Source organism: Staurois parvus, unplaced genomic scaffold (assembly GCF_062004578.1).
Source record: "Staurois parvus isolate SC_StPar_1 unplaced genomic scaffold, SC_StPar_1.0 ptg000589l, whole genome shotgun sequence".
Lineage (NCBI taxonomy): Eukaryota > Metazoa > Chordata > Amphibia > Anura > Ranidae > Staurois > Staurois parvus.
Window position 1 is genome coordinate 3883545 of NW_028318385.1, and position 23888 is coordinate 3907432.

A 23888-nucleotide genomic window follows, 5' to 3' on the forward strand; every position below is an offset into this window, starting at 1 on the left:
ACCGAATTTTCAAGTGCTTGTGGCTTTGCATTCCAAGCTTGATAGGGTGTTCCATGGGCTGCCTTGCCTTGCTTTCCATTTATTCACATCAATACTGGTGCTAACTGATGCTGATATGATGTTGTAGCATCAAATGCATCTTCGCCTATGTAGACAAAAATCCTTGCACAGGCCCTGGATTTTGTTATATTTGGGCAGACTCTCCAGTCACTTGTGGGAAGTGTCAAGGGCCAGAGATATGGGGGAAAAACGTAAACACATCAAAAGCGCATAAAAAACAAACCACTGCTGCAAAAAATGCGCAATAAAGCAGGAAAATCTCATATGCGTTTTTCTTGTAATTTACATTCAGAGCAGCAAGCAAGTACTGCAGATTCGTACTAACTAATGCTGCTCTGGTGTTGTAACAAAGTTTGATTGACTCTTCCTTTGTCTCTTGATGTTGGAAAGCAGAATTGGAGTCTTAGTCTTCCTGTTCTTGACAGGGAGTTCCATGGGACAGTTTTGCCTTGCTTTCTGTTTATTCACACCAGTCTTGGTAGTAGCTGATGCTGCTCTGGTGTTGTAGCAAGGTTTGATTGACTCTTCCTTTGTGTCTTGATGTTGGAAAGCAGAATCGGAGCCCGAGTCTGTCTTCCTGTTCTTGACAGAGCATTCCATGGGACAGCCTTGCCTTGCTTTCCGTTTATTCACACCAGTCTTGGTAGTAGCTGATGCTGCTCTGGTGTTGTAGCAAGGTTTGATTGACTCTTCCTTTTCCGCTTGATGTTGGAAAGCAGAAACGGAGTCAGAGTCTGTCTTCCTCTTCTTCACAGGGCATTCCATGGGACTGTCTTTCCTTGCTTTCCGTTTATTCACACCAGTCCTGGTGGTAACTAATGCTGCTATGGTGTAGCAAGGTTCAGTTGACTCTTCCATTGTCTCTTGATGTTGGAAATCAGAATCGGAGTCTGAGTCTGTCTTCATCTTCTTCACAGGGCGGGCGTTCCATGGGATCCCTTCAGATGAAGTCCGGAAGTGACGAAACGTGTTTGGGGAGGTGACGTCAAGACGCAAGCACGTTAACCGGAAGTGTCGCCGTGGCCATTTTGTTGATTGTTTATACATGGTTTTTGCCATTGTTTGGAAAGCTGATACAGAGCCATTGAGAGAGCTGGAAATCAAGTTTTTAAATGTAAGTTTTTGGAATAAATTTGTCCCTATACTCTGAGAGATGTGTAAGAGCCTTCTTGTCTTTATGAGGATTTTGGAGGAATACCCCTGAAATGAAGGAATAGAAGAAGTCCGATTCCAGAGTATTGACTGTGTATATTAATGCTCACAGAGGGTAATAGTATTTAATATTACTGTGTGTGGGATCACAGAGTGCACACTATATTGGAGTGATCATGGAGTGCTCACGGTTTTGGAGCTTTTTTCGGCTTTAAGAATATATAACATAGATTTCTATTTATTTGTTTATATAATATATACTGTATATATAAATTATTTTGTTTTTTTTTGTGTGCTTTTGCACATTTGGAGTGGTTTGCTATTGCACTGATTGGAGTGGATTTATGTTTTGAAGTTAATGCACTATAGATTATTATTTTTTTTTTCGAGGTTTTTCGTTGATCAAATAAGATTTTAATCCTTCCTACTGGATTGAGTTTTGGACTTTGGACTTTATTGGACACATTTTGAGATTACAATTTGCTTGGACACTTTATGGTTTATATATTTTAATTTTATTTTATTTATCTATTTTATTCACTAGTGGGATTTTATTTGGTTTATACAAAAAGGTATATTCACTGTTCCATGGGACTGTCTTGCCTTGCTTTCCTTTTAGTCTTGGTACTAACTGAAGCTGCTGTGGTGTTGGAGCAAGGTTTTTGTTTTCGGTCTTTACTCAGAGATGTCGCATTCTAAAAAGAAAGAAAAAAACATTTTTAAAAATGCACCTATGCATCAGCTGAAGGTATAGATCTAGAAAAATCAAATATTTTAAAATTCACCTTTTTTATGCTCCAAAACAGAAAACCCTCATGTTTACTTTAAACTACAACTTGTTAACCTATATAGGAGCATTCAGCAAGGCTACAGATAATTTGGCTGAGCATGTTATTAACAATTCTTTTTTTTTATTGGTCTTTAAAATCTCTGGGGTACATTTTTCATCATGGAATACATAATCGGTCACTAAACTAACCAAACTGATGTACTGCAAATGGTCCACCACTAATATTAAGTCATTTGAAGGCAAATGTTTAAGAAATGGGTGTGTAGCACTACCCTCTTAGGAGTTGCTGAGTTTTGGGTCCCCCTATAGTCCTGCACAGCCAGCCAACACACATCTTCCACACAGACTTGCATTCAGGAGACCATGACCAGTCCTCGAGCTTGTTCTTTTTTATTTTTTTTTAGGGGAATTCAACTTGAATGGGGTAAAGGGTGTATGGGATGCCTGATGGTAATGGCAACAGAGGACAAACTTTCCTGGAACTATATACAAGTCTTTATAGCAAAAATTATCTTCTGGAGAGCTAGCCAGAATTTCCTGTAGTACCAACCCAGACTCCAGATTTTCATAATCCTTCTGTTCTGGGTGAATCCCTGGGCAAGGTATCCAGTGCCTGTCACTGCAGTGTAAAACAGTCCCGGGTAAGAAAGCTAATCTAGTTTCCCACTAGAGTGCCTCTTTCCCCTTACTAGCCCAGTGGGTGCAGGTCTACTCACTCAGTCCGTCTCCTATGCTGCTAATGGGTCAGTGGCTGCTACCAGGCCTTCTAGCTGGGCCGCTCCTTCCCTGCTGCATAGGTGGCTCTCACTCCGGGAGCCGGTGAAGTCCTGAGCTTTCCTCCTTCCAAAATCCTCCACCTGTAGGTGAGCCCCTCTCTATCTTGGCCACCTAGGCTCCTGCTCTCCAGCCTCTCACTTCCTCTCCATTTTCCAGCTGAACTCTTCCTGCTGCTGAGCAGGCTCTGTCACTCTTATGGACTCTCCTGGCCCCATGCCAAGCCTCCTGTTCGGGATTGGCCAGGATCCCTTGAGAGTGCAGACTAGTCACTCTACCTCTGCTTCTAGAACATTCTTCAAAGTTCTAGTGCAGGGGGAAGTCTCAGAGAGCCAGTCTGCAGAGCCTCTCAGCCCTGATTGAAAATTTGACCCCCTGACCATTGCACCAGGCTGCTACTCAGCCTCTATTTAAAAAAAAACGAATCTAGCTCCCCCTAGCTGAATAGGAGGGTGCTACAGGTGAAAAAGGTTATAAGAGTTTACTATACATGACCCCAAATTATGCATCAGCATTTCCATACCCACCATGCACTGGATTCTACACAGGAAAATATGGAGAATTCCCTTTCACAGGGATACAGTTATTTGGCAAATAACCCTCTTAGGTGAGCTAGATTGATATATCAGTGATAGAAATTGATATATCAGTGATAACAGTGTCAGCAAGAACCTTCTGTCATTCAGTGTTCTTTTGCAGATATGAGAAAGTTCACATGTATTGTTATGATGATTCCTTACCTTCTTGCGTGGTTCAACAATTGTTTGATCAGGAGATTTGGCCCTTCTGGAGCATCTGGTTGGTTGCACTCTGCATTGCTCAGTAGGTGATCTAAGACAGATAAATGAATTAGTAAAAATGGTAACATGAAATAATAAAAAGAATAAAAAGTTCACAGTAAACTGCATCTCAAATCATATTGTGATAAAGCATACCTCATGTAAAAGAGCAAATAGGCCTCCTGGTTTAGGACCGTCTTAATGTTGCATGGGGTTACCTCTGCATCGTTCATTAGGTACCATTGATCATCTCTGGCCTGAAATAAAAAAAATAAATGAAAAACTTGATTAACAAGCACACAAAAAAGGCAATAATTCAGCACAACATCGAACAATCAACATATTTATTATATTGGGGCAAGTTTGAGTAAATGTGTCTACAAGTAGTAATCTACACAAATATATTTGTGATATTGTCAATATGGAAATTATTTGATTGAGGAAATTGATCAAAACTACCCTTGTTTCTTCAGTTGCCCAAAGGATTTATATTACCTTCCTCTGGACCAAAAATAGAGTTGTGTGAAGCTCAATTAAAATGGCACAAGTCGTAATGCAGCCAAGTTAACTTTGTAACAGTAAACATAATTTTTTGTGCCTTAGAAATTTGCTATAATAAAATTACATAGAAGAGGGATATTTTAATAGTGTTGGTTGGATATAAAAATCTGCACATTCTAGGATAAAAACTGAAATGTTGGAACGGTTCTTGAAGTTCCAGGTGAACTAGTAGATATGGCACAAACCTCTACATCAGCTGAGTTTGTGATTGAATACTAGATAATGTAAGCCCTATATTCTAACTCTTTGGCCAACAGCTGTATATACATAGCAAGTTGTTGAAGATGCTATCTGATATATACACAAAAGCCTAAAAATATTTCCATATATAAAATAATACCCTAACATAGGCATAATAGTGTCCACTGTGACAACTGTAGCCGCTGTGGACGAGTACACCATATAAATCGTATGCGATGGCCTTCTTGCGACTTGAGGTGTACTGTCGGATGTTAAGAGTCTTGGTGTACTTTATTTTCTGAAACAAAAGAACAATGCAATAAGTAATATGATTAGAAAAAAAAAATTATGAAAATTTTCAAATATGACACAATAGGAGATCTCATTGTGGAAAGTCTATAATTCACTCTAGAGTCTTACCTTTGTCAGTTTTGATCCAGTGAACACATCGAATCTCTTCAGGGACAGTGTTACTATGTTTGGAGCCTCATGGATGGTGCTCCTCTTTTTGGCTGTCACCAACTGGTTGCACCTAAGAAAGCAAAAATTGTTAATTAGACTATAGCTACAAAGCTAAATATATTAGAACTTGAAACTAAAGATAGGGCTCATTCACACCATGTGTGACTGGACTGCATTGCTCAATGCAATCCCAGTGCAATGACAGGACAAATCGCATTGTTTTCAATTATGGCAGTTCACATAACACTCTGCATTAGAGAGTTTTGGCACATATACATTCACATTGCATCACTGCACTACAATGCCCAATAAACAAAATAAAAATGACTTAAACGACTCAAGCTTAGAAAAACACACATGCGTTTTAATTTCATTGGGTTACATTGGATTAGGGTGTGAATGAGTACTTATTGGAAAAATACAAACAAAATATATTCTTGAGTGCCCTTATGGATAGAATGGGAGCCCATAATAAAATGGTTTGGACACTTTCTTCATCCTCCACTGCTACATATCTTCTACAGATATATAGACTGTATATGACTGAATAACCACAAAAAAAGACTTACTGGCTGCATCTGTATGCGTTGTCTACTTCCAATATTTCAACTTTCACAAACTCTTTTAAAGCTTGTGAAACCGTATCTGAACGCTGAAAAAAAAAATATTCATTAGTATTTCGTGTTAGCGGTGATAACAATACATAAAACATAGTTTTCAATAAGCAGAGGTCAAACTTAAATTGTAACTGCAGGGGCAAAACTTTTTTTTTTTAGTTTTGGATAGAGCAGAGAGGGATTAGAACACCTGTCAGGTTTTTATTGCTGTCTGTGGCCCCAATAGGGAGATTCACCCTCTTTATTTCTCCTGTTTACCATTATCATCGAAATGAAAGTAAAAGAAAAACCCAAATTTTGGGATGTCCCCAGAACAGTAATAGAGAGGAAATCTTCCACTAAGGACACTAGTTCTGGTGACCCTGGTGACACACCAAGATTTTCTCACTTTGTAGGGATATCCTCTCACTTTCTATTTTGGCAAGGAGACAGGAAGTGAGGGGAAATTTCCTTTACAGGACACAGATGGCAAAAAAAAAAAATCTAAACAGGTGTTATAACCCTCCCTTACTCTATTCAACATGAAAAAAGTGTTACCTTTAGTTCCATTTTAAGACTTGTTTCAAAACTGTTATGCTGTGTCAGATTACTTTTTTTTTTAAATTTAAAAAACTTACAGAAAGGTTAACAACAACCTAACATTTGTCATATATGATGAAATAGGTCAATGTAACTTTTTTGTGGGTTACTGACTGTTTTACATTATAATGCAGGACCTAAATCTAGTAGCAGTTCAAATATACCCAAAGTTTGTTTCACAAATTGGGGTGAAGCATACTAGAGTTGACACAGCTTGTACTGCATATAGTCTGAAACCTAATATATGGGGGATATTTACCAATGATTCAATGGTCATTTCACCCAATAATTGCTCATAATTCTTTGGTGAACATTTACCCAATGTATAAAGCCAAAATATTGAAAATTTGTCTAGGATTCTACAAAAATCTGCCCTGTGAAAATTACAATCCCTGACATTTGGCATTTTCTGCTCTTCAAAAGGAAAATGTCTACTTTAACATTCATCCTATGTAAGAAAAGTGTGAATGTTACCTTTCCTGCACTTTCTTCTAAAATTCCTCCAACCTATCTTTTACTAAAATTCTTCTGGTTGAGTTATGGAACCTTTTCATTTTCTACTGAAAATTTAATGATTGTCTATAAAAAGAGTGCTGACTCTGTGTTCAATATAAACAAAACAATAAAAGCAGTCTAACAGAAGGGACAGGTAATCCTTCTAGTGCAGCACCATGGAGAGCAATTGTTGGCAGATATATCTGCATAGCAAGAGCTATACACTGTACTTCACAGCTACTGCAAAAGTTCCATGGTGGTTTAGTCAATGCTGAATTCATCCTATAGTAAATAGGGTGAATGTGAATAAGGAATGCCAGATGAATGTTGTGCTATCTAGATGAAAGTCAGGAAAGTAATCACTTTGCAAATTTCCCATTGAATCTTTCACAAATCGATCCCTGTATTTTTTGTTTTAATTAACGTCATACAAATAAAAAAAATGAATAAGCTACTTCTGTGGTGTGCCCTAGAATTGTAATTTGACCTCTAATGTATAGGAAGAAACGAAAATGCTAAATTATAAGATAATAAATTAGTAGATCTGATATTTACATTAATGTCCAGTGCGATGTCAAAGAATTCTTCATATCTGTCAGATGTGTACTTACAATTCTGACAAACCACTGCAACAGAAAAAAAAATGTTTAGTTAGCACTGTTAATATATTTGAACAAAAAATTAATTTAAAACGTGTTGATCAGGGGTGTCCAACCTTTTGACTTTCCTGGCCACATTGGAAGAAGAGGAATTGATTTGGGCCAGATATAAAATACACTAACAATAAGGATAGCTGATGAGCAGAAAATGTCAGGCAGATTACAATTAACAATCACTGATATATGTAATGTACCTAAGTAATAAAACTTCATTTTTTGTAATATCTTATAAAAGTAAAAGAGAAACATTAAAACTAGTGCAATATTTTACACCATTTTTGATAAACTAACGCATCAATATCTGGTTTGATGGATGTAGTAACAAATCTCAATGAATTCTCAAGGTGCTCATCAGACATATTGGTTCTAATTTTGCCCTTGTACGTCATCCTTGAAAACAGTTGCTCGCAAATATAGCAGCTGCCAAAAACAAATTACATGAATAAGGCTTGATTGTGAATAGTGGGACATTTTCTTTGGGAAGATAAATCTTCTAACAGTCCATTAAAAAGACTGTCAAATTTTTCTTTGACCGCATGTGTTCGCTAAGCGTAACTGCATTTTTACAAAGTCCCCTCCCCCCCAAAAAAAATCCCCATTCAAGTAAGTTAATGATGTTGTGTTGAGCTGCATTTCTTTGCCATCTTGGGCCACATGTGGGTCGCAGGTTGGAAAACCCTGGTAAAGAGCGTCTTCAAAGAATTTTCTAAATAAAGCAATGCAATGAAATATGGTAGTATATCAACTTACGTTGTGATCTCAGAGAGCCTGAAAAAAGGCTGTCCACCAAGTTGGAACTTTTTCTTTGGAAAGTGCTAAAGGACAAAAAAAAAAAAAAATTAAATTGCACTTTAACTCCTTTTACAAATTAGTCTTAGTCAAAATACACAGAATTGAACTTAGCAGTTATTATTTCGAAGTGTGAATGTGATCCTGTTTAGGTCTGGACCTGTGAACTAGCACCCCAAAATGTAAGCAAAATGTTCCTTTAAAGCCCAAACGGTAACAGAAGCCGTAAGGCAGGCATTCTCTGTATAGTTATCAGTGACATGCAGAAAAGCATATACATTTGTTTTACAGAAAAGCATATACATTTGTTTTACAGAAAATTACTATATTCAAACTCATGTAGACTCCACCTCCGCGACATCTCCAAAAAAGTCTGTTCCTAACCCCGGAAACTACTAAGCAACTCATTCACTCCCTTATCATATCACAACTTGACTATTGTAACTCCCTCCTCACCGGCTTACCTTCCCACAGGCTATCCCCGCTTCTGTCTATCCTGAATACTGCGGCCAGACTCATCCACCTTACTAACTGCTCTGTATCCACCACCCCCCTCTGCCAATCCCTCCACTGGCTTCCGATTGCCCAACAGATAAAATTCAAAATGCTAACACTGATGTACAAGGCTGTTCATAACACTGCCCCAAACTACATCACCAATCTGATATCCAAATACCACCCAAAACATACTCTGCGCTCCTCACAAGACCTCCCACTCTCTAGTTCCCTGGTCTCCTCCTACCATGCCCGTCTCCAGGATTTCTCCAGGGCTTCCCTCATCCTCTGGAACTCCCTACCCCAATCCATCAGACTATCACCTACTCTCCTCTCCTTTAGGCGCAACCTGAAAACCCATCTCTTCAGGGAAGCCTACCCCGCCCTCAGCTAATTGCCGATCTCCTCCACTCTTCCTAACACTCCATCCCCCACAGCTTTTTCTTCCAGTACCACTATCCCCTCCCTCCTAGATTGTAAGCTCCAAGGAGCAGGGCCCTCGAACCCCTCGTGTATCGCATTGAATTGTCACTGTACTGTCTCATGTACTGTCTCCCATTGTAATGTACAGCGCTGAGCAAACTGTTGGCACTATATAAATACTGTATAATAATAATATTCTAAGCCAGGTTACGACCAGTAAAATAGGAATATATTCTATGTTAAAAAAGGGATTTTAGTAGAGGGCTGATGCTTGGTTTCTACAGACTTCAGTAATAGAGATCGGACCTTAACATATTTAGGAATCTTATTGTTAGTTTGGTCAGGTTCACTCCATTTTTGGGATATCCATAACATGTCTCCACAACATTTCTGCAGTGCGAGTAAAGCTGGTCATACTGAAGTAGAGTTTTGTTCAAATGTTTTCATTTAGAGAACATTTATTCGATTTTGTAATCCTTAGGGGGGTCAAAATCAATGTTCATCTACCACAATGACAATAAAATTCAAAGGAGCAGGATGGAAAATTTTTCCAAAATGAGCATATTTCTAACAGTGAATGTGGTTTTTGTTTGGGGAATTTCATTCACTCCAAAATTGAATGTTCCAAGCAAACAAAATGTTGAAGTACTTTCCAATGACATTTGTCCAGTCGTCAAATGTACTGAGAATTTTTGTATGAATATGTGTATGAAGTTCATTTAAAAATCTACTAGCATGTGGCCAGCTTAAGATTGCAGAATACCTGAGTTTTCCTAAGGAGAGCTGCTGATCTCAATGGATAACCCTAAGGGGTTTTTATTGGTGGGAAATGTCTAGATTCGAAGTTAAAAATTTTTGATTGATAGTCTGATGTGTAACTGACATAAGGTCAGGGTTTGTCAGAGTCTGCGATCTTTCTAAAGCCGGCCATCCATGCATCAAAATTCCCTGCTGAACCGGCCGAATTTCAATCCATGTATGGGCACCCTGGCTGTACACAAGTTGATATATATCGAGCGACTTGAGTACAAGCAGCCTGTTTTTTTCTGAACAATTAGTGCAGGACTAATCATTGTATTCTGTCAGCAGGGTAGGCTCTACACTGTCAGAACACAATAACTCCACGTGAGGGATTCCCTCATCAACACTGACTGTGTTGATGGGGGAATCAAGCAATTTTCTTTCCTCCCACCCATGGTACTGTATTCTGTCAGCAGGGTAGGCTCTACACTGTCAGAACACAATAACTCCACGTGAGGGATTCCCTCATCAACACTGACTGCGTTGATGGGGGAATCAAGCAATTTTCTTTCCTCCCACCCATGGTGCTGTATTCTGTCAGCAGGGTAGGCTATACACTGTCAGAACACAATAACTCCACGTGAGGGTTTCCCTCATCAACACTGACTGTGTTGATGGGGGAATCAAGCAATTTTCTTTCCTCCCACCCATGGTAGAAGGAGAGAAAATTGTATAAGCTATGGCCTGCCTAAGAGTTAATTGTATTTTTGGTATGCATGTCCGACTGGAGAAGAAGATTCTTTTGTTGATTATGTAGTTTTTTTTATGTACCCTCCAGGTAACTGTATACCTGAACCCCACTGGTATCTAGAGTAAATGAATCTTACCTTAACTCAAATGGAATATCATAGATGCATGAATTCCGCATTTTATCAATAGCATTCATCAGAAATTCATGAGCATCTTCCTGCTGACCCAGTTGAAAGTGCTGTGCAATGTCTAAAAGAAAAAAAAAGAAAAACCGTGAAGATACATTATAAAATATTAAGATCACATTATAACATACTCATACTAATAGATGGCTTAAAAGAGACTAGGTAAAGAGAATTTGTCATGTGGACGATTCAGGTTAACCGGTTCTTTTAAAAGCTTGCTCTCCCCCACACACTTCCAGCATGATCAGTCGATTACCAGGCCCAAACACTGTCATGTGCAAGAGGAGGAGCAGGTTGTTAACCCAGTATAAACTCCAACACTGTCTGATAGAAAGTTTACAGGGACTAGACCCACCGATCCAATGGAGCGGTGAAGGAACCCAGTGAGGAGATACTTTCTTTCAGATTTTCTTAGGGCCCATTTACACAGTATGTGCAGTAACACTAGTTGTATCGAGCACGTGTGTTATGTTAAAGCACCCTATTCATTCATTCAGAGAGGACGAAAAAACCCAAAAAAACTTGACATGCAGCATTTTATCACTGTGGCATACCACAACGCACAGAAGCTTTCACTATCTATTATAATGCAACACATGTGCCTCAGAGCTGCATTGCCTTACTGTGTTGGTCTGCCCTTCAAAATGAATGAAACTGCAGTGCACTAATGCATATAATGGTCGTATGAGCGTACAAAGTATGATTTGGCTCTTAAAGTTAAAAATAATAAGCCGCAAAGGGAATGCCTAAAGATTTGTGTTCTAAATAGAAGATTGGAATATATTGGAAGGGTCATGTTAGCTGCATCTTCTGTGTCAGTTTGCAGTGGTAACCATTAGAACTGGTCTGTGCCATTTCAAAATGCATGTTGCTAAAATTCTATAGAGGAACTGCTGTCTGTATGGCCTCATGCACACTGGGGCTCTTTTAAATGCCTTCCTCCTGGAAGGAGAAAAAGCAGCTTCACAAATGCCCCTAAGCCACATTTTTGCAAGTAGTGTTTTTTTTCTGCCTCAACTCACATAGGTAACATGGAGGGAAGTTTACAGGAAAAACAAAAAAGAAAAAAATTGTCAAACATCTGTACAACAAGCATTTTTGAACCCAAGTGTGCATAAGGCCTAAGGCACATTCCCACATGTGTATTTTACAATAGTGTTTTTACTGTTTCTGCTCAGAGTTCCCTCTTAAAGGATAAGTTCACCTTTGGGAACATGTTACACATTCCACCTGTTTTTATAGTGTGGAACATGTAACATGTTCCCAATGCTACAGCCACTGCCTGCTGTCCCCCCCCCTCCGTGACAGAAGTATGGGGAGTTCTCAGTACTAGCTGTCCGATTTAAAAACAGTGCAGCCATGCAGTGCTCCGCCCACACTGCAGCGTCATTCATTCACAGTGTTCTGTGAATGAATGAACTACAAGTCCTGAAATCCTTAGCGACATTCAGGTTGTAGTTCTTATTGAACTACCACAGCATTGTGGAGTGCCATGGTAGTTCATTGAATCTTCCTCTTAGTATATCTGCTTGCCTGTACATCCCAATGCAGATATACTGACAGATCTGCAGGAGACCTGCATGGCATCAGTGATCTGCTGAGCACTGGTGCAATGCTTTACATGCTCCTGCAACCAAAAATAATAAATGCAACATTTTTTAACCTGCAAAAAAAATGCGCATTTATTATTTTTGGGCAAAAGGTAAACTTTTCCTTTAACAGGTATGTGCCAACGCCTTACAGGTACACAGCAACCTAGGAGTTTCCTCAAATCATCAGACCAGTTCTAATGGGTCATAGTTATAACATCTGACACTGAGACATTCATATTGTCAGTGTGCAGTGAAGAAAGAGTACTTACTTGGTAGTTGATTGATGACTATATCCGGAATCATAACATTGCCTGAATTACTGAAAGCCATTCTCATGTGCACTTCCATTGTACACATCATGCAGAACCTCTTCAAATGGCCTAAAATCAAAGAGATTTAAAATGATAATAAAGACAGGTAAAAAACAACAAAAAAATTAAATAAAAAGAAACACACACAAATGTAGGTCTTCATAAACACAGTGTCAGGATCCTTGTACTCTCTTGTTGTCTAAAGCAGATTGGAACCTGTGTGGCCAGCACTATTGAGTGCCTCAATTCACCAGGTCTAAACATAGCTAAAACATTAGGGGGTACACGTTTAACCATTTGCCGCCCACCCTATGGCCGAATGGCGGCCATCAAATGTCATCAGCGTTCCGGGTGGACGCCATATGGCATCCTCCTGCACATGCGCAGATTGCACTCCTGCAGCACGATCTGTCACCGGCCGTGTACCTCGGACACGGCCGATGACAGATCTGAGTATCGGCCCCCTTTGCCGGTACCATGTGACCTGCTGTGACCAATCACAGCAGGTCACATGACAGTTGTATACAATGGATGGCTTCATTCATGCCATCCATTGTATACTAGTGTCTAGCTGTGAATGGTCACAGCTAATCACATGCACATGTCATGTGATTAGCTGTGGCCAAATCACAGCTAAACACAAAAAAAAAAAAAAAACCCTGAATGAATCGATGTAATTCAGGTAAATGCTTGCTTATAGCAAAGTAATTCTTTGCTATAAGCAAATTGTGTAAAAAAAAAAAAAAAAATACTGATCACTTCCCCAAAGTAGTACAATGTTACAAATTTTTAAAATTTTTTCATTTTCCGAAAAATTATGACAAAAAAAATACAACTTCAAAAAACTCGACATGCCTCTTATGAAGTATGTCGGACTGTCTACTTTGCAAAAAGGGGTCATTTGGGGGATATCTGTACTATTCTGACATTCTTGGACCTCAAGAAAGTAGATTGGCTGTCAGTACTTCAGGACTGATCAATATTCAGATCTATACCATAGTTTGTGAACTCTATAACTTTCCTACAAACTAAAAAATACATCCTAATTTGGGTTATTTTCACCAAAGACATGTAGCAGAATACATCTCGGCCTAAATTTATGAAGAACAATTATTTATTTGCAAACTTTTATAACAGAAACAAAGAAAAACGTGTGTTTTTTTCAAAATTTTTGGTATTTTTTGTTAATTTAGCAAAAAATAAAAACCCCAGCGGTGATTAAATACCACCAAAAGAAAGCTCTAGTTGTGTGAAGAAAATGATAAAATTTTAGTTTGGGTACAATGTTGTATGACCGTGCAATTGTCATTCAAAGTGTGAGAGCGCTGAAACCTGAAAACTGGCCTGGGCAGGAAGGTGTAAAATTGCCCGGTATTGAATTGCATAAAGAAGCAGTACAATCACACTTCTGCTATACTGCTGCTTTGGAAAAAAAAAACACTGCACATTCATAAAGCACGTTAGTGTTATTTACAAATGTGCTTTGCACTCAATGGGCTTTAAGCTAGGTTCACACTGTTAGGGGTAGTTGCGGGTGCGGGAATCGGAGCTGTTCCCACACCCGCAACCACCTGCAGCCAACACAAGCTGCTCTTTAGAGATGTGCGGGGCTGCCATTCATTCTTAATAGCACCCCGACGCATCTAAACCTGGGTGTTTGTGGGTGCGGGAACCACAGGGAAATCGCAAAGTACAAAAGCGCCATGCAATTTCCTTGCAACCACTTTTTTTGCAAGAAACGCAGCCACCAGAGCCCATTCAAATGCACAAGTGTGAACCTAGGGTTGGTAGTCTTAAAGCTGGAGGAGCACAGTAAAAATGAATGAGTGTAATAAATAAAAATAGCCGAGAGGAGAACTGGGTCATGGGATCTGTCAAAGTCACATGACTGGTTTTCCCCCTCCCCCACTTTATGGGGCACTTCCAGCTCCACACTATGGCTGACAGTCTATGAATGCAGTGTGCATAGTCAAGCAGAGTGGATAGTGTTCCCTCATTATTTTAATCTGATTGCACAATCTTCTGCTGATCAATCATTGATTCTCATCATACTATAAGAAAGCATGGACTTCAATGACAGTTAACAGTGACCATCAATTAATAAGAACTAAACAGTAGCAGGTTGTCTTTGTATGAGAGCTACAATCACCCAACAGCTATGAGAGGTACAAAGTTGTGGAAAACTATACTTACAGTTCTGAGAATGCTCACAAGTGAGCATGTAGTCTGCGAGTGGTCGAGTATGAGTAAGGCATTGCAGAACAGAGTTGGCAAAGCAAGTGTTGCCAAGGTTTTGGAGACCAGCTGCAACGTTTGATGCTTGCTGCCATGCCATTGCGATGTTTTTTTTAAAGAAATTTTAAAAAAGTTTCTTTGAGACTCTAATACCCTTTCTAAAAAAATAAATAAATAATATGATTAGTATATAAGCATCGGTAATTATTAATTGTTATTAACTTTCTACAGACTCTTAGTGCCTATGTCCCTATGCTATACCATCTTGGCTGATATATTATAAAGCTTCTACAGGGGCAAAGTGTGGAACCTTCTCACCACTGCATCACATGGCTGACACCAAAGAAACTACTAGAATTCTGAGCTATGCGACTCTGTGTGCTACATACCCAGTCAACTTTTGATGACATCACAGCCAGATTCTAAAAATAGCTCATAAAATTTGAATTTGTTAACCCCTTCCTGACTTTCACTGTCACAAGATTTGAATTTGTTAACCCCTTCCTGACTGTCACAGTCATTGACAGTTGTTAACCCCTTCCTGACTGTCATTTGAATTTTTGTACCCCTTCCCAAATGTCACAAGATTTTAATTTAATATCTGAATGTACGGTATCCCCTAAATAAATCTAAATCTAAAAGTATACTCAATAGCAGAATTGAACACTTTCAACCTAAAAGTGTGACAGTATGTGAATAATTATATGCTACCTATACCATATATAAATCTCCAAGCATGTATCAAATGAAATAAATTCAAAAACAAAAATAGTCCAAATATAAATCAGTGGAAAACCATAATAAAAATGTGTCCTTCAAAAATGATATAGTCACTCAGTAAAAGTTCCAAAAATCCTGGTGTTAAAGCCTTCCAAATGGCTCCCCTGGACAAAGAAAACCTCAAAAGAAAAGAAAATTCATATAGTGCATTATCCCTGATAAATCATCAAATAAATACACTGGATAAGTAAATGAATACACTTAGTCAAACCATATCAAACCAAAAAACACAAAAAGCACACGAGATCACTGACAGTGAAAAAGTGAATAAATGTGTCAAACATGACAGTGAATCAAACAAGTGCAAAAAAGCATCCAGCAACAGGTGTCAGTAACTGTGTTCACTTCTATTGTGTAAGGAGTAAATACCCTTACCAAATATAATTAATAAACACGCCTTTAGAACCATCAATCTAAGATAAATTCCACAGAGTGTACTCCACTGAGGAGATCCTTTTATGATACCATCACAGCCTTATAGATAAAATCCTGACTTCATCTGAATATTCCTTTACCCTCTACTACCAAGCTCCACCGATGCCCATCATGTATGAAACAGAATATAGTGTAAAACTGCCAAACGCCATTAAAATATACTTTATTAATGTGCTTACACTTTAATTCATCTTTAAAAACGCCTTTAAACAGAGATCTAGGAACGTCCTGGTATCCTCCACATGTGTTTAGAGAGGATTTGCCAGTAACCAAGATGGTCGCTCCGTCACTTCCGGTTCGGCTGTGCGTCTGACGTCACTTCCCTTGACGCATTTCGTCATTGGACTTAACCTCCCTGGCGGTATGATTATTTCAGATTTTTGGTGCTGAAAGCGGTACCATTATTTTGCATGGAAATATGTAGTTTTTTTATTGTAGGCCTGTAATTTTTAGGAATAACTCACTGAAATCTGTCTGAACAAGAGTCTAGTATACATTCCGGATATGATAAAACTTGAAACACGAAATCATAAATTATAATTTATTAAATAATCATAAAAATAATAATATAATAATCATAAAAATAATAATAATAATACATTTAATTCAATAATATAATCAAACCAAAAACACTGAAATTTGAAATAAAGCGCCAAGTTTGCACATCACTGAGCAAAGTCGCAGAATCGTTTTTAGTGTCTGATGATGAATTTCCCCACAAATCATTATCACTCAATTCTGCAAGTGGTTCTAATTTACTATCGCTGTTCTCTAGTCGGTCTAAAACCACTTGTGACCTAAAGGGACGCCTTTTGGACGCCATGGACTTTTCTAAGTTTCCAGGCAGAAAGAACAGTCAAAATGCAGGCAGGGCACAGGACAAAGCAGTAGGAACAAAAAGTATGTGAAATGCTTTGAAACAGCAATGTTTTGCTATGTAATATTCATTTACAAAAAAATGACAGTTTTTAAAATTTTTAAATTTGCCACCGGTTCCGGCCCCCGTACGTCCCGACGTCACAGGGACCGTAACACGGAAGCTGGATGCCGGCATCGGCCGGAGGAGATGGCCGGGGACGCTGCAGGAGGGACATCGCGGGAGCGAAGGACAAGGTAAGCGCTGCAGGGAATCCCTGAGCAACGCCGCATGGTATTCCCGAGTGTAGCTCGGGGTTACTGCTTTTGGTACTGAAACTCTACCCCGAGCTACACTCGGGAATACCACCAGGGAGGTTAATCATAAGGGATGCCTTAATCATAAGGGATGCACAGCGGAACCGGAAGTGACGGTGTGGCCATCTTGGTTACTGGCAAATCCTCTCTAAACACATGTGGAGGATACCAGGACGTTCCTAGAGGTTTGATCTCTGTTTAAAGGCATTTTTAAAGATGAATTAAAGTGTAAGCACATTAATAAAGTATATTTTAATGGTGTTTGGTGGTTTTACACTATATTCTGTTTCATATATGATGGGCATCGGTGGTGCTTGGTAGTAGAGGATAAAGGAATATCCAGATGAAATCAGGATTTCATCCATATAACTGTGATGGTATCATAAAAGGATCTCCTCGGTGGAGTACACTCTGTGGAATTTATCTTAGATTGATGGTTCTAAAGGCGTGTTTATTAATTATATTTGGTAAGGGTATTTACTCCTTACACAATAGAAGTGAACACAGTTACTGACACCTGTTGCTGGATGCTTTTTTGCACTTGTTTGATTCATTGTCACGTTTGACACATTTATTCACTTTTTCACTGTCAGTGATCTTGTGTGCTTTTTGTGTTTTTTTGGTTTGATACGGTTTGACTAAGTGTATTCATTTGAATAAGTGTATTCCTTTACTTATCCAGTGTATTTATTTGATGATTTATCAGGGATAATGCTTCATATGAATTTTCTTTTCTTTTGAGGTTTTTTTTGTCCGGGGGAGCAGGGGCGGACTGACCATTTGGAAACTCAGGCACTGCCCGAGGGCACGGGGTCAGTAGGGGGCCCCATGAGATGCCCCTGTTACCTTTTTCATAGGCTTTTTTGAGTTTGGGCAAGGACACAGGGGCCCCATGATCCCCTATTTCTCGGGGGCCCCATGAGTTGTCAGTCCGCCCCTGCGGGGGAGCCATTTGGAAGGCTTTAACACCAGGATTTTTGGAACTTTCACTGCGTGACTATATAATTTTTGAAGGACACATTTTTATTATGGTTTTCCACTGATTTATTTATGGACTATTTTTGTTTTTGAAGGTTTGAATTTGTTAACCCCTTACAGTCTGGGGCATGTTTGATATTTTTCACACACACAGGGTAAAAGTCAGCATCAGACATTTGCACTGTTTATCAAATGCCAATTTTAAGAAAAAAAAATACACTTAAATTAATTTTAGTACACACAAACACAATGTAATACCCATTTTTTTTGTAAAATAAAGATGACGTTGCATCAAGTAAATAGACACATGTCAAGATTTAAAATTGTGCCTGTGAAATGGTGACAAGCTACAGTACCGAAAAAGTCCACGTGAAACTTTAAAAGCCTTTACAGGTTATCATTGTAGAGTTATTTGTGAATGATGGCCCAAGAATTATTGCTCTCACTCCGATGTTTGCAGCAAAACCTCACATGTGGAGTGGCCGTTAGTGTCCCTGACATAACTTAAGTGCTGTTAGACCGTATTATCAGGGGACTAATCATCTGGTAAGCTGCTATTGTGTTTTTTTGGGGTCACCGTTGAACAAGATTTGCACTTTGATGGTCACATATGGAAAATATATAATTTTTTTCCCCCCCACACATGATGAAGTTCACCTATGGAATTGTCAGTTTTAGTCACTAGTATTTCTTTCACATTAGTTTTTGGACTGACTGTAGTTATGCCATTATAAAAAGGGATAGCACAACAATGTTTTTCATTTTGTTCTTTTGTTATCTGTTATTCAAATACTGATGAGTGCAGCTGTCTGAAGGATTATAAGTATTTATACACTTTTCACTGAGCACAGATTTTTATAAATTTAAAGGGCCATGTCACGTGGGAGATCTGACCAGGTCTGCCTGTCAGTTTATCAGAAGGTACATGCATTCCTATGGACCGGCAGGTATAAACGGACTTGTGTCCTTTTACACTTGCCTACCTCCAGATTCAATCAGGCCCGCTAAAAAAAATTAGAGAGGGCCGCATTCCTCCTCGATTTGGGCAGACCGGATCAGAGGCAGCTGGGTGTAAACAGACAGCAGAGCGGGCTCTGTCCGTGCCCATTCTGCAGAAACTGAGCAGACACAGACCTGTCATCTACCCCGCTCTACTCCAATCAGCAGGGAATCTATAAGCAGACTCCTTGCTGAGCGAAACGCAAACCTCCCGTGTGAAAGTGCCCTAAATAACGATTAGAAATGGCAAGTACTATCCACTGAGAACTCACTGGGGACATCGTAAATCAACCCCACTGTGTTGCTAATTTGTTTGAAGGCAAATAGGCTGTTCACTTTGCAAGGGAAGTTGCCCCAGAGTACCCAATCACATGCAAAGAAAAATTAGAAAACTGCATTTTTGCATACACATGATTGGATGATGGCAGAGCTTCACCTCATTCACTAAGTTTTGGGGAAAATTCCCATGAAGAGTGCAACTTCCCTTGCAAAGTGAACAGCCTCTTTGTCTTTAATAACTGATGCCCTCCTGCCTGGTGCAGCCTTCCTCTGCTCAGTTAGTCACCTCTTCCTCCAAACTGTGGCTCAGTCACCGGCCTCAGGATGTATGAGAGAGAGATATCACTGCAGTGCCGCAGGTCGACTTCTGTCGAATGGACAAATTAAAAAAACAAAACGTTTGTTGATCAATGGCTGCAGCTGTTGATCACTGTATTTTGACAGTGCAAAGTCCCGCTGTCAGAATAAAATGTATTGATAGGAGAGATTCCTCCATTCTCCTAGTCTGTGTGGATCAAGAAATCTGTGGGGCTTTTTTCCCCTTCAGTCTCCTGACTGAACAAAAAAAAAAGAAACACTCATCTATGGCCAGCTTAATGTACATGTAAACCCATTGATTTTTTGTTTTTTGTATTTTAATTAGAAACATGTTATACTTACCTGCTTTGTGCAATAGTTTTTCATTGATCCACCTCTCCTCAGGTCCCCTTACAAAGCTTCTGGCTCCTCCCCCTTGCCAACTGCCCACCTTAGCAACCAGCTTGGCTCGGCCTCTCACTCCATGCTCACTGCCTGTGATTGACAGCAGCGGGAGCCAATGGCTCCCGTTACTGTCTCTGAGCCTATGGGGAAGAAGAGAGTGGAAAGAGCTGCTGCTCTTGTACACATTACTGGACTGAGATGGGGCTCAGGTAAGTATAAGGGTAAGTACCTTAATTCAAAGATTGCATTAAGGTACAAAAAAAAAACCTTCAGCCTTTAGAACCACTTTAACACTTCCATGAGAAAACAAAATAAAAACAAAATGTTCTGCTCTAAAAAATACATAAATACATAAATAAATATACATAAATAAATAAATAAATAAATAAATATACACATGTGTATGTGTGTTTGTGTGTGTGTGCTGTTTCTCAGTGAATAGGTGCAGGAATTCCCCCTTTCTGAGTGACGCCTTGTTTCTGCCCCCTGCTCCCCTCAGAGCACCATCCCTTGGTTCCAACCTCTACCCACCTCCCAATATCGCTCCTTTTAGAGAATACAGAGCCAAGTATCATTTTGTATGGAATTTGTTAATGATAAAGAAAATCAGTAAAATATATACCCTGTAGCCAGCAACAATGGACCCCCACAATGACAGATCTCCAATCAGCAAACAATAGACCCCCTACCTTAACAGTGGATTTCTTCCAGCAACAATAGATCCCTCTTCAGCAACAATAGACCACCATGCAAAGACCGTTCTCCTCCAGTCACTGCTATGTGATTGGCTGATTAGCAATTTGTGTTACCAAGCAATTGAACGTGTGTGTGTGTAGGTTCTGGCACCTTCAGCACTGAATGTATGTAATGGCAGGGGGTGTTGGAGGGTCTATTGTCACAGTAGACAACAGACCCTCCAACACACCCAGCACCCCCTGCCATTACATACATTCAGTGCTGAAGGTGGCAGAAAACACACACACACGTTCAATTGCTTGGTAACACAAATAGCAGCAACCCAACGCATTTAGGCATCTAGACATGGCGAAGATGACTTGCTGAAGTTCAAGCCGAGCATCAGAAAGGGTATTTAAGTGATTTTGAACATGGCATGGTTGTTGGTGCCAGACGGGCTGGTCTGAGTATTTCAAAAACTGCTGATCTACTGGGATTTTCACACACAACAATCTGTAAGGTTTACAGAGAATGGTCAGATAAAGAGAAAATATCCAGTGAGCAGCAGTTGTGTGGACAAAAATGCCTTGTTGATGTCAGAGGAGAATGGGAAGAATGGTTCAGCTGCGACATGCAAATGGTAGGGTCAGAGTTTGGTGTAAACAACATGAAAGCATGGATCTATCCTCCCTTGTATCAATGGTTCAGGCTGGAGGTGGTGGTGGTGTAATGGTGTGGGAGAGATTTACATCATGGATGTGCAGCCGACAAATCTGCAGCAACTGCTTAATGCTACCATGTCAATATGGACCAAAATCTCTGAGGAATGTTTTCAACACCTTGTTGAATCTATGTCATGAAGAATTAAGGTAGTTCTGAAGGCAACAGGGGGTCCAACCTGGTACTAGTAATAAAGTGGTCGGTGAGTGTGTGTGCGCACGCGCGTGTGTGGGTAAAAAAAAAAAAATATATATATATATATACACACACATATACACACACACACTATATTGCCAAAAGTATTGGGACACCCCTTCAAATCATTGGATTCAGGTGTTTCAATCACCTCCATGGCCACAGGTATATAAAATCAAGCATCTAGGCATGTAGACTGCTTCTACAAAAATTTGGGAAAGAATAGGTCACTCTAAGGAGCTCAGTGAATTCAAACATGGTACCGTAATAGGTTGCCACCTGTGCAATAAATCCATCCGTGAAATTTCTTTGCTGCTAAATATTCCTTGTTACTAAATTATATATAAAGTGGTATGCCACATAAAAATGACTGAGCGGGGTCAGTGCATGCTGTAATGCTCAGAAGTCGACAACTCTCTGCAGAGTCAATCGCTAAAGACCTCCAAACTTCATGTAGCCTTCAGATTAGCACAACAACAGTGTGTAAAAACCTTCATGGAATGGGTTTCCATGGCCAAGCAGCTGCATCCAAGCCTTACATCACCAAGTGCAATGCAAAGTGTTGGATGCAGTGGTGTAAGGCACGCCACCACTGGACTCTAGAGCAGTGGAGAAATGTTCTCTGGAGTGACGAGCCATGCTTTTCTATCTGGCAATCCAATGGATGTTTCTGGGTTTGGCAGTTGCAGGGAGAAAAGGTACTTGTCTGATTGCATTGTAACACGCATGTGTAGTGGAGGGGAGATTATGGTGTGGGGTTGTTTTTCAGGGGTTGGGCTTGGCCCCTTAGTTCTAGTGAAGGGAACTCTTAAGGCGTCAGCATACCAAGACATTTTGGACAATTTCATGCTCCCAACTTTGTGGGAACAGTTTGCTGATGGCCCCTTCCTGTACCAACATGACTGTGCACCAGTGCACAAAGCAAGGTCCATAAAGACATGGTGGAAGGAGATTAGGGTGGAGGAACTTGATTGGCCTGCACAGAGTCCTGACTTCAACCCGATAGAACAACTTTGGGATGAATTAGAGGGGAGACTGCGAGGCAGGCCTTCTCATCCGACATCAGTGCCTGACCTTCATAAATGCACTTCTGGAAGAATGGCCAAACATTCCCATAGACACACTCCTAAACCTTGTGGCTTTTCCAGAAAAGTTGAAGCTGTTATAGCTGCAAAGGGTGGGCCAAGACTAAGAATGAGATGCCATTATAGTTTATGTGCGTGTAGGCGTCCCAATACGCTTGGCTATATATATATATATATATATATATATATCCATCTATTGCCCTAGCAATATCCAATTAAATAAAAACACACAACACACTAAAAAAAGGCCCAAATACCAAAAAACGTACCTGAAAAGGTCCGTTCTTCAGTGTGGGAGGATCCTTCCTGGAGCGCCTATGTCCAGCATGTGTCATTATGAGGGGGCATTAACAAGATCTTTTTTGTGACATGGGCAGAACCACAAAAGATTTCTTGGAAAGTTGAGGATGAACAACTCCATGGTGACTGCAAATACAGAGGAAAGCAAGGACACATTTTAAAGCATTTTTACTGCTAACAATATGTAAATTATTGAATTAACAATATGTAAATTAATGAATGCCTGTCCGAAGTTCTACTATCAACTTTATGGATAGAGTAGGGAGAGTTAGAATCTCTGTAAGGTTGGTACTGATGTTTCTGTTCCCACTATGGAGATCTACCCTCTACGTTTGCCCTGGTGACCATTGTTACAGGACTGAAAGTGATGTTAAATTGCAAAATGTTGAGTTGTTACTAGAACTGGAATAGAATGGGAAAAGCTGAGTGTTTCTCTTGTTTTGCAGCAATTTCCTCTTAGTTACCTGTTGTGTCTATGGTTAATTCTCCACAATGGGACACATAGGGGGAGATTTGCTAAAACTGGAGCATACAGAATCTGGTGCAGCTGTGCATAGAAAGCTTCCAGCTTTTATTGTTAAAGCTTAATTGAAAAAGCTAAAGTTAGAAGCTGATTGGTTACTATGCACAACTGCACCAGATTCTGAGTGTTCCAGTTTTCCACAGAGCGAAGAAAAAAACCTAACAAAAAACTTTCCCTACTCTATCCAACACTAAAAAAAAAAAGTTTGGCTTTAGATATAACTTAATCAAGCTGTCAAAAGCCAAACCTCCTACTCCATATTTTGTAAGATTTGGAGGTCATAGAAGCCAAGAAGCAGGGTCATATAGTATAATACAGAGAACATATCTAAACACATACTGTACATGCATTCTGAAATGTAAAAGATTTACTTGCTCACTGGGCTGAACGTAAAGCAAATGTTTTGAATGTTTTC

General features: G+C 39.6%; 1 protein-coding gene across 1 annotated transcript; it reads right to left on the bottom strand.

The window, feature by feature from the left end:
* Positions 1-1790: 1790 nt before the first annotated feature.
* On the bottom strand, positions 1791-16667 carry LOC149449993 (ubiquitin carboxyl-terminal hydrolase 36-like). Its single transcript, XM_089692511.1, has 12 exons — positions 16652-16667; positions 14588-14713; positions 12353-12463; positions 10444-10555; positions 7859-7923; positions 7005-7075; positions 5328-5410; positions 4717-4828; positions 4457-4594; positions 3712-3812; positions 3517-3607; positions 1791-1907 (listed from the first exon to the last, which is right to left on the bottom strand). The coding sequence occupies exons 1-12, from the start codon at positions 16665-16667 to the stop codon at positions 1791-1793; spliced, it is 1143 nt and encodes a 380-aa protein (XP_089548637.1).
* Positions 16668-23888: the final 7221 nt, after the last annotated feature.

Excerpts from the sequence above, each read along its gene's own strand:
- LOC149449993 (XM_089692511.1), bottom strand. Across the intron at positions 4,829-5,327 it reads AACGCATACAGATGCAGCCA|GTGCAACCAGTTGGTGACAG; the intron begins GTAAGTCTTTTT and ends TTGCTTTCTTAG. Across the intron at positions 3,608-3,711 it reads TATTTGCTCTTTTACATGAG|ATCACCTACTGAGCAATGCA; the intron begins GTATGCTTTATC and ends TATCTGTCTTAG.